Source organism: Diceros bicornis, chromosome 24 (assembly GCF_020826845.1).
Source record: "Diceros bicornis minor isolate mBicDic1 chromosome 24, mDicBic1.mat.cur, whole genome shotgun sequence".
In the NCBI taxonomy this organism is placed as follows: domain Eukaryota; kingdom Metazoa; phylum Chordata; class Mammalia; order Perissodactyla; family Rhinocerotidae; genus Diceros; species Diceros bicornis.
Genome location: NC_080763.1, coordinates 12,095,809 through 12,113,707, shown reverse-complemented (window position 1 = coordinate 12,113,707; position 17,899 = coordinate 12,095,809). Strand labels below are relative to the sequence as shown.

At 36.5% G+C, this 17,899-nt stretch overlaps 1 protein-coding gene across 4 annotated transcripts in view; it reads left to right on the top strand.

Moving 5' to 3' along the window:
- The window catches only part of KCNH5 (potassium voltage-gated channel subfamily H member 5), a 310,565-nt gene that overhangs the window by 240,986 nt on the left and 51,680 nt on the right, over nt 1-17,899 (top strand). For 3 of the 4 annotated variants that reach the window (XM_058567075.1, XM_058567076.1, XM_058567077.1), the window contains one exon: nt 14,538-14,734. In XM_058567075.1, the coding sequence (XP_058423058.1) occupies nt 14,538-14,734 (197 nt within the window). Of the gene's footprint in view, nt 1-14,537; nt 14,735-15,739; nt 16,504-17,899 lie in introns of those variants that run through there. The other variant, XM_058567078.1, reaches the window with a different exon arrangement.

Genomic DNA, 17,899 nt, shown 5'->3' with positions numbered 1-17,899 from the left:
ATTAGTATTGGTCACAGCTTAATGGGCTGCATGAGGGTTTGATTAAACTTTCTTTGGCAATAGTAGGACAGTACTTTTTAGACTAGAGCTGATCATAGCCTAAGCCAGCTGTACCCCCATGTTGGTAGGTGTGAAAATGCTTTGTGGAATGATTGTCAGGTTAGTAATCTAGAATGTTAGTCTCAAAGAGGCAATAGAACCTGTCTAGTTCAACACTTTCCTTTAGAGATGAGCAAAGCAAGGTCTAGAGAAGTTGCGACTTAGCTAGTTAGTAAATGAGTTAGGGCTTGAGTACAGATCATCTTACTCTAAATCTTTCTGTCTCATCACAGTGGACCTAAGTAATGAGCTGAAAGTGATGAGGAGGTAAATGAATTTGACCCATTATACTGGAGTAATCACAATGCAAGTAAATTTAGGTTTATAAAGCTGGTTCTATCCATTCACAAACCAGAAAAATTATTTGACTAACAATAAATTCATTCTAAAATTCAGACCCAGTAGATAGTTGTACTAACAGAAAAAAGGCAGTGACAGTGCATATAAGTGACAAAATTTTTAAAAATTATGTGTTTGTGGATAGTGTATTATATATATATTGGTAAAAAATGCTAAATGATATTTTAGATCATTTTCTGCTCAAATATCTGCAGCAGGTTCATGAAGCCCACACAGATATAAAAGGAAGCAATAATGAGGTCAGAGAAGAATCATCCCTTGTTTTTTTCCTCAAGTGAAATAAGTTAGAATTGCAGGATGTCAACTCCATTTTGATCACATTTTTCATGGTTTGTGTCTCATGAAAAATGAGCTCAATTTTTAAGCCATTGGATTTTTCAGTTACTGAGGTCAAGCTACTATAGCTTGAATGCCACTTATTCTCATAAGTAAAAGATTGACTGATGTACTTTAGAAACTGCAAAAGCAAAATCCAGCACAAAAATGAAGAACTGATTTCAAAAAGTACAATTACCTGAAAAAGACAGAATTGAGAACTGAGAAGCAATGACTCTTCATAGGAAAACAGGTTCAGTAAAATTTGTAAGAGTTATATAAAATTGTTCCAGGTTGAAAATGACTGAACAGTATTGTCTGTAATCCTTTCCTTAACTGTTTAGGAATAATATTACAGTTATAGTTAAATTGCTTTTAGGAACTCTTTTTTTATTTTATTTTTATTTTTTGAAGAAAAATTCATACAGCATTTTAGAGTCAGCACTGTGGGTGTGTTTAGTGCTTGTTCTGCTTCGTTTCCTGGACTATAAAGGAGTTATTTATAATGCTTCATAGAAAGTGTACATTTTGCCAGACCAATCCTTTGTGGTGAAATGAAGCATATACACACTACAACCATTCTTGTTTGCTTAAAGAGGGAGATAAAACACAAGCTCAAAACAGGTGTATTTTCTTTTCCTGCATGTTCCTGTCAATGGTGGGTGGGAGAACAGACATCAGATATATTACAGTAAAGTGAGTGCCGTTGTGATAAATTACCTCAGCTGTGTACTCACTGTCATTTGCTTTGCTCCATTTTCTTCATTACAGCGTCACCTCAGTAACTTCTTTTCTAAACAGAAAGATGGAAAAAGCCCTGAGCGCAGTGCCTCTGGGCTGGGTCTGCTAAGCTGGAATCATTTGCTCAGTGAGACAGACAAAATGCATTTTCTTTTCATTTTAAAATAAAATGGTTGCTGGTTTTGCCCAGTGACACAGTAAAAATGGACACGGGGCCCCTGGGTATTGGACCAGTCTCATCATACATCTGTCACATTTTATTTCTTTGAGTGGGTGCTTTTTGTTTATCCATCTCAAAAATCTTGGGATTCAGAGACTTGTCATCCCTTGGCTTAATGAGTCAAATTATATGCACACGTCTTCTGGCAACCTTTCTTTCCTTTTTTCCATGGCCTATAACAAAGATTAGTTCAGCCAATAAAAAGGCAGTCAGAAGGTTTTTGTTTTAAAAAAAAAAAAGAGAAAGGTTTGACCCGGAGGTCATCTCCCAAGGCAGAAGTAAGCTCATCGCTAGTGGAGGCTGCAGGCATGTTGCGGGGTCCCCAAGGGCCGTGGGGCCCAACAAAGACGCTGTCCTCGACGAGTCTGTGATTTGGATCAGCAATGATGAAGCAGCGAGGAGCTTCGGGGACTCCGTCCTGGTGGTGAGCCTTCCTCCAGTCCAGGTTTAGAGGAGGAGCAGTCAGAGGAGCTCGTGGACTGGGGGTGACTTTCTGCAGGAGAGTGAGCGTGACGCCGGCGCCAGGACCACTGCACCAGGTGCCCCACAGAGTGCATCTGCGTGGCCCACAGCTGCCCTGCGTTCACACGGTTTGCAGGTTGCACCCTCCAGGCAGCTGACGCCGGGTGCCCCCTGTGCCCTGTGCTCCACCTGAGGGGCCTGGAACCTGCCAGAAGGGCCTTCCTGGAGGGAGCCAGCCTCTTGACTTGTAGACCTTCACACAGGCTCCATTTGGTGACTTCTCAGTGTGGTTTCCGTTGGGGATGCGTGCTTTCAGACTTTTCTAAATTAAAAATACTTTGTTTTATGATTAAAAAAAGAGGTTTTTTGTTTAAGGCTCAAGATGCCTTAACAATGTTTTAAGGAAGGAAGGGGACAATAGTAACTCATCAGCATCACTTCTGACACTTTGATGACTGTCCATTGTTTTCCTGCTCCTCCTTTTTTTCTTCTTCCTTTTCTAATTTTTTGGTGGCTTAATTTTCAAGTAATTACAAACTTAATGAAAAGTTACAAAAATTATATATCTTTAGGTTTTCTACCTTATTGAGTAAGTAGATTGGGTCTTGTATCTCTTTATTTTTTTGTCTTTTTAATTTATTCTTGAACCGAGAGTGACATGTTAAAGTAACGTATTATTAATGTTTTATCTATGTCTCCTTGCATCTCTTGTAGTTTGTGCTTTATAATGGTTGTGGCTGTGTTATTTGGTACACAGAAATTCATAACTGTTATATCTTTATTGTAGGTTGTGGTTTTTAGCATTGAATTGTGTCCTTTTTCATCATGTCTAATGAGTTTTTGCCTTATGAGGGTCAGACAGAACCATCATCCCTCACGTTTGAGTACACCTTGGAAAAATGAGAATTTGTCTAAGTTGGTCTGATAGGAGAAATAAGCAGCCCTTGCTCTCTCTTACACTGATTCATTTGCCAGTTGAAAGGTAGAGAAGGGAGGTCATTTTGAAATTAATTACAATCTCTGAATCCAAAAAACAGGTGCAGTAACATTCTTTTGGATCCTTGCCTCTAATCAGTCTCTTGGTAGGTACATAATTCTTTAATGTGTCAAAAATGCTAAGGTGTTTAATGAATAAGTTCTGAAGCATAACTAATTAATGGAAAGATAAAAAATGTAGTCAACAAATACCTTCTTTTTTTAACACTGAAGGATGGCTTCAAGATGTTTTTCTAAATAGGGCATATGAAGATAATTGCAGTTCATGTCTTTTTCCCCTTTGAAGTTCCTTCAGTTCTTAGACCGCCACCTCTTTTTTTGACCTTCCCACTTTTCATGAAACACAAAGAATTCCAAATTAAGTTCATGATGCATACATAGTATTTTATATTCTTTATTATCTTCTTGCTTTTTAGTTCCTACCCTGTAATTACCTAATGTGAATAGATTTATTGGTATGGCTAGAATAGCGGGGTTACTTCTAAGTGTCTTGACAAAGTATATTGTACCTTTTAGAGATTATAAGAATTGCATTTCTCCACTAACAATAGACTCGGCTCCTAAAATACTTGTTTTGCTGTATTCACGTTTTGTCTTTTCTCTTCTATGTTCACTGATTGTTAGAATCATATGATTGGAGTTACTAATCTAAGACAATCTGTTTCTAAGTTTTTTAGTTATAGTTTTGAATTCCCAAGAGAACTATGCTTGTTTATGTAGAGTTGGATGGAGGGGTTAGATATTGTTATGGGGTTAAGGGAAAGAGTCTGTCCTTTGCTTCCTCATCTTCTTTTATTCTTTCCCTTATTGCCCTAGTCTGGATGAGGCACCTCTGTTCTGGGCTTACACAGGTTTCGTAGTCCATCCTACTTTTATCTTTTACCTGTTTATCCTCCTACTGCATTGTGAGTGCTTGAAATGTCTTGCTCATTTTTGTCTCTCTGTCTTCTGTGATAGGGCTCATTAAACAGGTTCTCAGTAAAGGTTCAGGGAACCAAATTAGCTAATGCTTTATTTTACTGTTAGGCTGTTTTCATAATTGTTGTAGTTTTGGGTACCCATGAAAAATATGTTGTATTCTGTTGCCATTTCCTCTATGTTTTATCTTGAGATACTGACTACTCTCTGTTTCTCTTTTGTCTAGATGCTTACAGTAAAATGCATTTCCCTAAGACTCTGGCTTTAGCATAGATCTATTGAGGACTGGGAAAACATTTTCCTACTCTTAATTGGGCACTTTGAACAGGGAGAATAAGAAGGGCTAAATGTTAATATCTCAGGCCGCTCAAAGCTCTTTGATAAATCACTCTTTTCTTATTCTCCATCAGGAACTCCCAGTATCAAGAAATAATCTAATTTATGCCCTGGTCATTGATCATAGTAGGAAGACTTTAAATTGTATCATTGGGAAGGGATTTGACTTTAATTCCTAAAAGTGGCATTACTTTTGCCATCAAGTGGATTGGATAGTTTTACAAATCAGAATTAATGTTATTAGAAAATAAACATTTAAGAGTTAAAAGGGCTTAGAAAAAGAAAAATCATATTTGTAATTAGTAAATGAGCACCCCCATGCTTAAATAAAATTTAAAGTCCATAGATACATTTTGATTTTAGTATTTCCTATCAAAACTTGCGAAGTATGTTTTTGAAAAAGGCACTTCAGGCCCCTTTCAAAGTCTAATTTAAAACCAATAGTTACGTATTGAGTACTCATTATTTTATATGCATTATTACATCAAATCCTTTAATTAACTCTGTGAAGAAAGGATTTACTATAGTCACCTTACAGATGGAGAAACCGAGGCTCCACAGTATCAGGTGATTGACCCCAAGTCACAGCTAGTAAATAAGTGGTGGGCACAGGATTTGAAGCCAGATCTATCTGACTCTGTGCCCATTCTCTTAACCATCATATTACAAATGTGATGCTTTCCTTAACAGGAATTTTTAAATAGAATTTTGAAATTTTACAACTATTTGGTTTAATCTTGACAGAAAACAGGGTGCCTCCATTAACTTTATCAATTTTTTTCCTTTTATTTAAAAAAAATTTCTAACACTGTTAAGTACCATACAAGTGTATATTACAAAAATGTTTCACCAAACATTACCAAAGTATAAGATGGTTAATCAGCTACTAAGTATCTAAATGTATGGTCCTCCTCTAAGTGACTAGTTTACCGCCAGGCAGGTGTTTCAGACTGGGGAGAACTGGTTCAGAGTGTGAATCTCATGGCCCTTAGGACCCAAGATAGGGCTCTTAAGTTGTGCTTGTGGGTCTTCCTCTGGGTCCTAGAAGAGTTGAGAGTCCACCTAGTTGGTAGGTATTAAATTGGAAATGAAGCTTGCAAGAATGCTCCAGGATAGCAAGAATGGCCACCAATTTTTGCAGTTGCTCTCCTGAAGAGATGGAGTCTATTTCTCCACTCCTTGGCTCTGTACTGGCCGTGTGACTTGTCTCAGTTCTTATGCTGAATCCTTCACCCTTTCTTTAAGTGCTGCCATTCTCTGGACAAGGTGGGGCTGCTTGATCTGTTTTTCTCATTGCTCTTTTATTTTCCTGAGATCATGACATCCACTTACCGAAAGCTTCATCTGCATTTTCCCAGCTTTCTTATGTCTACTTACACATCAATTTCTTGTTCCCACTCTACTTCCCTATCCTGCCTTCCTTTAGTCAAGCCCAATATTTCCTCTTGTCTGAAAAAGCATCAAGGATCCTTTCGTCTTCAAGGAACTGAAAACTTAAGTAATTACAAGTTTAATAAGTAGATTTTGTTTTGTCAGATAATAAGATCAGAGCTAGACAGTTGTGGGTGTTGGTTTACCTGCTCAGTGATGCCATTGAGAATTCAGTCTTCCTTTTGGTGTGGGAAGGGGAAGGTGTTATTGGGGAGTAGGTGCACATTAAAAGTACCTGAGGTTTTTTCTTTGCAAATTAAAAAACAGATTCAGAAAATATCACAATGTAAGTGTATAACCTAATGACATTATATAAAGCAAAGACCTTGTAACAATTTTACAGGTCAAGAAATAGAACTTATACAGTCCCCCCCCCCAACACCGCTCCCTAGAAGTCATGCTGTGTGCTCCATCCTAAACACCAAGTTTAATTTGCCTATTTTTAAATTTAAATCTATCAACTCCCCCTCCATCCCTTTCTTTTCTTTATAATTATTTGCTGAAGAACGTGGACCGTTTGTCCCGCAGTGTTCCCTCAGTCTGGATTCTGCTGATTGCATACTCACTGCGGTTCAACATGTTGGTCCATACTCTGTATTTCTGTATATTAGCAGCTGGATCCAGAGGCTTGATTGGACTCAGGTTCAGTTATTTTGTTAAGACTATAGATGGCTCTGTATTCTTTCACCAGGAGGCACGTGATATCTAGTTGAATCTCTGTGTTAACAACCATTGATACTCCATGCCTAGATCCATTAATTCACTGGGAGTTGCAAAATGAAGATATTCTAATTTTATATTTTTGTTTGCTACGTAGAATGCTTTTAAAGAGAGATACTGACTCTCAACTACTATTTGGTTACCCAGTATGCAGTTCACATAGGAATGGCCTCATAAATGCTTGATGCTTTTTCATTATTTACCAATTTTTAAGATAATTATCCTCTGATGATGCCTAGATAGTTTCTAAAAAAAATCCTTATGTAGTAATGGATTTAAACAAATGGTGAATTTCAGTGCATTGCAGTTTTTATCATTATAGAAGTGCAAATTGTCCCATCTTTGGCTGGTAAAAGCCCCTCCAAGTTGGCTCCTGGCTCTTTTTGATAACAGTAGTCTTTGATAACTTCCTTGCTATGTAGTATGACCAGATCCTCATCTTGTACATATTCTGCCCCATACCTGGAATCAGCCACTAGCCATTTCTCCAACAAGCTCAGATTTGTTTTTGGGAAAAATAGTATTTCATGATCACAATCTTGGTCCTAGAGATGCTCATTGCTACTGGGTTGGTGATTGTTTCTTGGCCTTTTTAATAGATAAAATTAGGGGAAGATATATGTGTGTGTATACGTTTGTGTATATGTTTGTGTATACATACACACATATATACACACAAATAAAATTTCTCATGAGTTCATACAGATATATTTAACCAAAATTTAGTAAAATAGGGCTTTATTTATCCACTTTCTTAGATAGAATTAAAATATTGCATAATTGCTCAATTGCTTTATGTCACATTACAAATATAACAACCTCAGAATAACAATACTAATTCCATCACCACATGATTACTGAAAATATGTAAAGAGATTTTTGCATATGCTTGTCCCATTCTCCTCCACCTGCCATTAGTTTTAGTAGTTGTGCTGTCTCTTCATTGTCAGAGCATATAGCCAGTACGCACTATGCTCCCTCCCTTTTAACCTTGGTTTAATCTTAGTTCTATAAGTTACTATATAGTTAGTGCTACACTAGAGTTTATGTCAAGTCTCTCTGGGTATTTTGGTTGTCTTAAGCATATTCATGAATAATTTCCTTAGGAAAGATCCGTGGAAACAATATTCCCTGAGTTCTTTTATGTTGGTGATATAGTTTGTGCCCTTTATCCTTGAAAATTAGTTTTGCTTGGTATGAAATCCTTGGTTCACATTTCTTTCCTAGAGTATCTTAAACATGTCGCCACCTCTACTCCACTCAAATCAGTAGGTAGATCAGAGAGCTTTTGTTTTCTACCATCATATCTGTTGTATCCCTCTCTTCTCTTTACTCTTGTTGTCCCTGCCCTAACTTCTGATGAGGTGACGTGAGACAAGGTAGAATCATATATTTGTAATCTATGAAATCTCATATGACAGTTTCACAGTGATGTAAATAGTCTTCCAACAGTACTTCTTTTGTCCCTCTTCACACTGTCGTTAGTTCTGCTAGTAAAGCACTGGACAGGTCATGACTCTCTTTACTCCAAACACTTTTAGAGGTTCCCTCTTTAAAATAGGATTAAGCAGACTCTGTTGCATGGCGTTCAAAGTTCTCCTCTTTGGGTCTTATTTTTTCCCCTCTAGACTTGGCCCTCTCTCTGGTCCCTTAGGTTTCCAGTGTATCCGGTGAACACTGCTCATCATTCACTGGGCAGATCATGCTCATATGACTCTGTGACACAAATTACTGCTCTTCTCTTGAAGGCTCGGCTATAATTAAACTCCAACAGTACTTTCTTTATGAGGTCTTTCCTAAATCCCCCTAAATTCAAAACAATTTTTTTTCTTGTGTGCTTTGCTTATCTTGATCCTATAGCACTTTGATTTTTTCCTATTTTATAATTTTTTTTGCACCTCTCTCTTACTTACAAAATTAAGGACTCTTGAGAGCAAGATTTCGATTTCTTGCGTATCTCTAACCCTCCACAGCACAAAACACATTTCCAGCTGAAGGTTAGCATTAGGGTTGGGCTTAGGATGCTGGATACATTAATTAAATGGAGTGAATAAGTCAGCTATAATTTCTCTCCATTTACAGATTGAAAGTTATAAGTCTCAGTTGTAATATGAACATTATTTTAGATTTCAACTGTAAATGCTTTTTTTAGAAAAAGAAAATAAAGTTTCATGTTGTAACTGCTTTTCAATTTAGTCTTTTTCTTGGATTTCTTTTTTATAATATGCTACTAACTTTCATAATTTGAGCACATATTTGGGTTTCTATATATATGCAATTTTTTCCTAACACTAATAATGCCAAACTCAGGATTATCAACCTGCTTATTACTATACCTTCTACCTCCTTAAGGGTAGCTACTATTGTCCCTTATGGATTTCAGGATACTCTCTATTATTTTACATCTACTTAACAATAGCTATTTGGCTCATTCTTTGTGTGTGTAAATAAAAATCTATAAGCTAAATAAATGATTTTTTTTAGTAGATAAGAATTATTTGCTTCTCTAAAAGTGTCTTCAAGTTTGTATCCATTATAATTTTTCAGCAGAATGACTTTGGACGTTAGTCACTGAAGACTGGCAGACATCAATTCTAGATGTTTTAAAAGATTCTATTCTAATACACCTATATAATTTCTTAATTTTAATAATCATTGTCTTGTTCTTTCTGTTCTTTTCCTTTAAAGTATTACTGTATGACACTTGCTGTTGGTAAATAGTCAAAGTGCATTTAAAATCATATAATTTTAAAACTCAGGAATATTTCTGTGCATATGTGTTCATAATAAAGCTTATGACCCGACTGCAATCATCAGTTATAATGAAGGGCTAACTAATAAATAACAGTGAATATGTGGATTAAGTCCATTCTATAGAAGAATCATCAAAAAGAGCCATCACTACACCCCCACACTCTCACAGGAAACTAGCTAAGTAAACTTCAAATGCCATCTTTTTAGGGATTCATTGGCTGTATTAGATAGCTATACTCACTGATGAATACTGAGATAATTTTTATGCATTTATTATATCCATGTCGTGAACTCACCAAATAATGTGTTTCACATTTAAAACAGAAAAACTCTGGCTATGAATCTAGCACCTCAGGGGACCACAGTCCCCAAGCATACCGCGGTCTGTATTACTCCTTTAGTTAGTTATGTTGTAACTCTTAGTTGCTGTTATGTCTTTAAATTTTCCGGTTTCCTACTCTATGAATCTTTAACATTTACTTCTATTTTACAATCCTGTTTCCTGTGGTTTAGAAGTGCAATACTTCATAAGACTTGATGCAAAGAACTGAGAAAATATAAATAGACCAAACAACAACTTTCATGTTGAGTGTGAGATTTTCTACTAATTTTAGGGCTTTGGGGGAAGGTTAGTCTTCTCAAGCTCTAAAATGTCTACAGCTAAGACTACTTGCACCCAGTGGGAGCTGACCTAAAAACTAGCAGCAAATATTCTATAGTCATGAAGATGAACAGGAGTTCCCAGCCCTGAAAGTGTGCAAAATTTTTGTGATGAAAAAAAGGATGCTTCTCTATTGGATAGTCCATGCATAATCCCATATCTCCACAACCTGTGATTTCTGCAGATTACTCAAGGTAAATGTGCATAATATTGCTTGAAGAAGGACATTAGCTAGCTCTACTGTGGTTGACAATTAATTGATTTACAAGATAACCATCTTCCCAGAAGTGCTCTGAGAGTTTGTTGTGAATTGAGTGACTATTAGATGATATAGAAGACTGGATAAAGTAAACACATTTTGAAATGGTTGATTAGATTAATAGTCACTTGTATCCTGATGGAAATTCTATGTTAGAAAACAATTAATATTGTTTATTATGTACTGTGAGTTCTGATGTTGGGAGCAAAATTATCCGCATTTGTTAATTTTGCTTTGCTTCTTTAAACTTTTTTAGGGGGAGGAGCAAGGGAGAAGTTTTACTTTGGTTGAGTCGTTAACTTTTCTATTACTTTTCAGCCTTGTAACGGGATTTGGAGTGGAGGCCCTAGATTTTAAAGTCCTTTGGTTTTTTTTGACAATGAGACACAGAGAAATATTATCTTGAAAATATAATTTGTTGATTTTTAGTTGACTTACTATATAGAATTATAGATGCAGAGAAACCTTAAACATTAGTTTTTGTTCATCCTGCTTCCTTTAGGGTCAAAGGAACAGATGATGATTCAGGTAACTTGACCTAGGTCACACCATTAGTGGCAGAGCTTCAGTTCTAACTCTAATCTCACATTCGAGATCTCACCAATTTGTTCCTCTGTTCCTTTCTCTCCTTCTCACTTTTTGTCATTCATGTATGTTTTTTCAATAAATATTTGTTGAACTCTCTAACTGTTCTAGACATTGGGGTTAATGGGAGTGGACAAAACAGAGAAAATTTCCTGCCCTCATGAGTTTATATTCTACTTTAATGCTGTTCTTTCCACATCATAGGCTTTTAACTTTTCCATGATACTAAAAATATAAATAATTTAAGTTTAAAACTTTTGATAAAAATGTGGGAAGAATTTTACTTTTATCAGTTAGGTAAAATAAAATATATAACAGACATTTGGATGCCTCCACAATTAAAAATGGTCTATAATGACAAGGGGAAATTCATTTATATATTGAGTATCTTTTACCTATTGATGATGCACTGATCAATCAATGACTATTTATTTACTATTCTGTCAATCTATATACATATTTTATTAATTCAGTTTTATTAAAAAGTGTAAGGAAAGACATCTATAGACATATTTTTTTGCTATTTTTTTAATAAAAGTTAGGCATATTCATTAGAGAAAAATTTGGAAAATGCAAAGTAGAAAGAAGAAAAACAATAAACACATCACTTGCAGCCAATTGATGTAATTATTTAAATGCATTTTCTTATATTCTTGTATCCCTTTTTGTTTTTAGAACAATTTATTATCAATTGAAAAATTAATAAGAACATAATATACTATATAGGATAACATAGAATAATAAAATACAATATACTTTGGTTCTATCAAGATTATTTTTCTTTAAGAAAATAAGAAAAGTAGACTTTTAATTGACAATTCTTTTAGTCTTGGAGTTTCAGTTTTATTTTTATGTACTTTATTATAGCTGTAACCATAATCGTATTATTCTTTGTGTCTTGATTTTTTCATTTAATATTATAAGGTAAGCACTTCTTGCATGTTATTTCAAAAACTAGGTTTAATTCTATATGAATTGATACTTGATATATAGATAGATTGATTTCTGTTGCTGTTGGACATTTTATTTATTTATTTTTGCCAGTCTGGGGTTGTGATTAAAAACACTACAGTGAAGATTACATGTGTTGGTTCTAAATGTTTTTATTTTTAATTATTTTTTTTTTTTGTAAGGAAGATCAGCCCTGAGCTAAGATCCACACCAATCCTCTTCTTTTTGCTGAGGAAGACTTGCCCTGGGCTAACATCTGTGCCCATCTTCCTCCACTTTATATGGGGCACCGCCACAGCATAACTTGACAAGCAGTGCATCGGTGCGTGCCTGGGATCCGAACCCGGGCTGCCAACAGCAGAGCGCGCGCACTTAACCGCTATGCCACGGGGCTGGGCCCCAGTTCTAAATCTTTTGATTGATTCTCAGAAGTGAAGTTACTGAGTCAAGGGCGTTGATTATTATTGTAGTTACTGTACATGAAAATCCAATAGTTGAAAAGTAATGAGCACTTACAAATGGGTCAGAGGTTGTATTATAAGTGATAATTTGAGGAAGGGTCATCGAAATGAATCGGAAAGAAATGTAATCCTTTTTCTAACTCTGCAAGGAAAAACCCCGGTATAGAAAAAGTAACAATGACGTTAGAGGAAAAGGAACAAGGGGTAGATAAAAGCAGCCTTTTAAAAGCCCTGTTATTTTCATAGCACCAGGGACTATGATAATATAACAGTTGTTGATCTCTTCTGCTTAAAAATTAATACATGTAGATTATAAGACAAAATAAAACCCATCCATTATCCCATAATGCAGAGAGAACCTACCATTCTGATGCATTTGCTTTGTGTGCACATATGTGTATTTCAGGGGAGGATAGGGTGCGTAAAATGATATCATACTATATGTATGATTTAACTTTCTACTTTTATTTTATATAATGTGAACATTTCTCGGTCACTTTTCTTCAGTTTATGATCTTTCATTGCTGCATAATATTCCATTATTTATTTATTCATTCATTCACATTTATCTTGTTTCTGCCTTTTTTGGCTATTGTAAATATGACTTAAGTGAACATTTTTATAACTAAATTTGGTACTTCTGATAAAGCAATTAGAATAAATACCTGTAGTTGGAATTATATGTTTAAAGAGAATGCCATTTACAGATTTCTGAAATTCATCTGTGTAAGTGGAGGTAGGGTTTATCTTTTAAATTTCTATAGCTGAAGTCTCCCTTAGTTTATTACAATGCTGTATAACCCCAGACACCTTATTTGGGTCCCAGGTCTCTAATTATCCTTCCTTGGACAAATACGTTGCTATTAGACAGTTAGTTGAGTTGTTCATCAGTGTCACTAACTAAAAGGAATTTTTGGAGGGTCCGGAACCAAGTGAGATTTCTCAAGATTAATTAAATATTCATTATGGTTATTTTATGCTGATCATATGATCACTTGGTGGTTTTAACCACCTCTCCAGTAATAGGCATATTTTCTCTTTCTATCCCAGAGTGTCTCCAGGTTCTCTAAGGATTTCCAAACGATCTGTAATCTCACTCACTCAACCTCTCTCATTTCTCTGGTTATACATCATCTTTTCTCTATGGTAATGAAGCTGGCCTGAAGAGTTATAAGATGTCTTTCTTCTTCTTCCTCTTTTCCTGTCAGTTCTGACTTTAATCTTGATGAGAGCAGATATTTGCCCATCTCTGTGATTAGAGTGCAGAAAGAATAAGTCTTTGGTAGAGTGCCTCTAGGAAGATTTTTCCCACTTGAATGTATTCCTGTCTTTTCCACTTTAAAACTTTCTCTTTCCTATAGAAGAGCAAAGAACGCAGTTACAGACACTTCAGAAGCAGAGGGCTCTTATGGAACTGCTGTTTGGCACTTAATCTCTAACTCCTCCTCATCCCCACCTTGTGTGGCCAACTAAATACTCTGGATTTGGAATGGTGAACTGTTGAGTTCAGGTCACCAGTGGATGGTGCTCTGAAGTGCATTGTTGATTTCTGTGTGATTTCTAGAATTTTAAGAAGACATCTACATTTAACTGCAGTAAAGCACTCTTTATGGAACTGTTTATGGCATAACAAATCTGGGTCTCCGTGTTTTACCCAACTCAGCTCCTTAGGCTCTGTAATTGTAGGAGCTCTCAGGCTGGGCCCTGCGGCCCTGCGTAAGGTTTGGCTCGGTGGGGAGGGAAGGGCATCCTTGGAGAATAAGTTGTGGCAAGTTTCAGTCTGCCTGGAGCACAACACTTAGTTGCTGAATAATGTATGTTCAATATATGTTGAATCAGTTCCAGATTTATAAAGGCTCTAACAGTAGATCCTTGTATATTGTATTTTACTGTCACCTCTACCAGAAGGAGCAGAAGAAAGAATGAAACTAAGTCACCTTTGCTCCTTCTAGTCAGAATGGGAAATGTTAAGGTGGTAAAAGCTAATGAGACTATTTGTTAAAATAGTTTTTGAGGTTTTTGGCTTCTCTGTTGGAGTTCATTTATTCATACTACTCCAGATCTCCATCAAAAACTGCATTCAAGGTGATGTTACTTTACGTATTATAGGAAAGCGTTCTACATTGTTGTGTGTATATAGACGGCGTTATACACTCAGCCTCTAAATTATGCCAGAAGATCAGTACCATATATGAAACTGAATAAAAATAATGATTAGGATAAGAACTAGTGCAGATACTTGAATACATATCTTGTCCTCTTTTCCAGGGAAAGGTGATGTATTTGGAGACATCTTCTGGAAGGAAACCACCCTTGCTCACGCTTGTGCCAACGTCCGAGCACTGACATACTGTGACCTCCACATCATCAAGCGAGAAGCCTTGCTCAAAGTCCTGGACTTTTACACGGCTTTTGCAAACTCATTCTCAAGGAATCTCACTCTTACTTGCAATCTAAGGAAACGGGTATGTTGTCTGGATCCACTTCCCCTTATTAGTACCTAGAGGGTTAATATGTTATACTCTATTAGCTGAGAAGTGCAAAAATTATTTCATTTTGCAGCAGTATGTTCCCATCCGTGTAAAGCAACATAATTTTCTTTCCCTTCCTTTATATTTTGCTTAATTTTTAAGGGAGGAAAAACCCTTGAGTACATGGGTAAAGATTTGAATCTTTATCATTTAAATGCAAAATGAAAAACAGACTTGAGGAGAAACAAACAAACTGTACTATAATATAGTTAGTTAGCTCTTGGGGTTTATAATACTGCCATAAAATTAACATTAGTGTCTCTTACTTTATTATGTGGCATTTTTTTAAGCTGGTATGGTTAATCAAACTGGTTGCTATTTTATATTCCTGACTCTCTTTAAACCCTCCTCATTTAATAATCAATTCATAGAGCTTATTAATTCTTTCAAAGCACACTATCTCAAAAAATAATTAGCCACATTGACATATCCTACAAATAGGTATAGGAATCCTTTACTTTGCACGCTGCTGCAAATTTAATCTTCATTGCAATTTTCTTTTTTATTGACAACTGTGACACAAATTTAATTTGCATAAAGAAATCTCCTAGCTCTGATTTATAGGTCATTGGACATTGCTTAGGTCTCTTTTATTGCCAAGAATGAAATAGATGTTTGGATAACTGCACTTAAGGAATTTCATCTAAAATGATTGCCTGTCTATGATGAAGTGTTTTGAAATAACAAGTCTTCCCTTCCACTACCCCCTTAAATTGAACCTTCCTTGAAGTTAACATGGAGGAAAAAAATCAAGCGAAGACACAAATTAACATCTATACTGTAGCAACATGGAAATGAACATAAGCAAATCAATGTAATTCTCTACTCTGGGTTCTAAGAGAGGACAAGACTGTAGGATTCATATTTGTACCAGCTGTGTCACAGTATTTGATCTGTATTTGAATAGCATTTTCAGTTTATGTTTTTGTTAACAAATAGTTATTGAGCATCCACAGCCTGCAAGACAAAATGGAAAGAGCTCTGGAGATCACCGAGACTAAATACAGACCCTGTGCTCCAGGCACTTACAGCCAAGTGTGACCATGATGTGAAACACTAATGTGTGAAACATGTATTTGTTCAAGTAAGTGAAAGTGAAGGCAGTGATGAATGTGGAAGAGGGGTGCCAAATATGAAGTAAAAATGGACCTTTCTTGCTTATTTGTTAGGGAGCTTGAGTCGCTTTTAGTATTAAGCAGAAATATGTCTCCTTTGGTCTATGCTCTGCCTTCTCCAATGACAAATTCCTCTTCTGCAAGGCAGCCTGTTAGTTATTTGAAACTCTTATATCTCATTAGGTCTTCTCCACTATAAATTTTGCCAGTTTTGGAATCTTCCCACATACTATAAGATTACTGAAACTCCTATCCATCGTTGTTAACAGTCCTCAGAACAGACATTTGGCACTGTCCTCCTCAAAGTGTGTTGTTTACACATTATCTCCTCTGATGTTTGTAACGTTCCTGTGAAGAAAGGGCAGTTATTTTCCCTTCAAAACACACGAGGAAACTCAGGCCCAGACGGATTACTATCAAATAACCAACTGATTTATTTGCAAGGCAAGGTCTCAAAGAGGGATAATTAAGACAACTCACCAGTAGAGAATAAATTTTGGTTCTTCAAAATGAATTCATCACAAAGCTCTATTGCCTCTTTCTCTTCCACACGTCTGAGCACGTGCACATCTCTCTCTCTCTCTCTCACACACACACACACACACACCCCGACAGACACTGGTTATGAAAGCTGAGTGCGTGTACCAGCGTGGCCGCCTCTGATAGGAAGAGAAGCTGCAGACAGAAAACTCGTGCCCTTGTTTTCATGGGACCCGGCAGTGGTGCGCCTGCCTCTGCGGATGCCGGGGCGCGAGCGACAGCAAACGGCTTCTTCTCTTTCCAACCTGTTCCCGGCTATAACCTATATCCGTTTGTTTTCTTTTCTTTTAATAATTCTGCCCTTCTGCAATTCATGGACAGTTTCAATAACTTGGCAAAATGTGAGGACAGGTGTATTGTCAATCAGTGTCACTTTATTCTCACAAAAAATTATTCTTATAAAGAAGAGAAACTATGAGAAAATATTCTCCAATGATTCATGAGAATAACTATGATTATGAAAGCCTATTTTATTAGTCATGCACTTCAACATATTTTACATATAATAATTGATCTTATTAAATGTTGACAACCCACAGATGAGGCAGTATCATCTCTGTTTCATTGATGAGGAGGTTGAGGTTCTGAGGGTGGGACAGCTCATTGCCAAAGAAGTTATGGTCAGAGACTGGATGTGAGTCTATCTTTGATTCTAAAACCCATATTCTTTAGACTACACCATGTTGCTTTGGCTTGTCAAAGTAGCTGACATTTTTTTCCCACAACAATATTCCACAAACACACTCGCAACAGTTTATGGAGCTTCTTACTCAGTCACTTTAACTTCGTTCCCCGTTGAGCTATTAATAAAAAAATATTTTGTTCTTATTGCTATTATTGTGAGCATTCTTGCAGTGCACATTTGTTGTGGATCCTATAATGAAAACTGTGTCTTTAGTATGCTATTGATGGCTCATAGCCCTATAACCATTAATTAAGGGCACGTTCCCAGTGAGTCAGGGGAGCAGACTTGGGACGCAAATTTTCAGCCGTTATAGATTACAGCTCCGGCCTCAGGAGCACATGTGGTGGCTCAGTGAAGAGGTTTGTATAGTGTTCATTTCTCGCTGCTGCGATAGGGAGGACTGTGATAGTGCTTTCGCTGCTTGTCTCCATCTCCATTAAGGAAAAATAAGATCTTTGTTATGCAAATGCAGCTCCCACTAACCATCCTTAAGCCCTTCTATATAAAAATTCTAGAACTATAACTGGTAATTTCATCCAACAACTAGAGCAGCGGTTGGCAAACTTTTTCTGTCAAGGACCAGATAGTAGATATTTTAGAATTTGAGGGCCGAACAGTCTCTGTCTCAACTACTCAACTTTGCTTTGTAGTATGAAAGCAGCTGTCTCAGCTCGGGGTGTCATAACAGAATGCTGTAGACTGGTTGGCTCTACAGCCATGGCTCTCGCTATGTCCTCATGTGGGGAGAGAGAGAGAGAG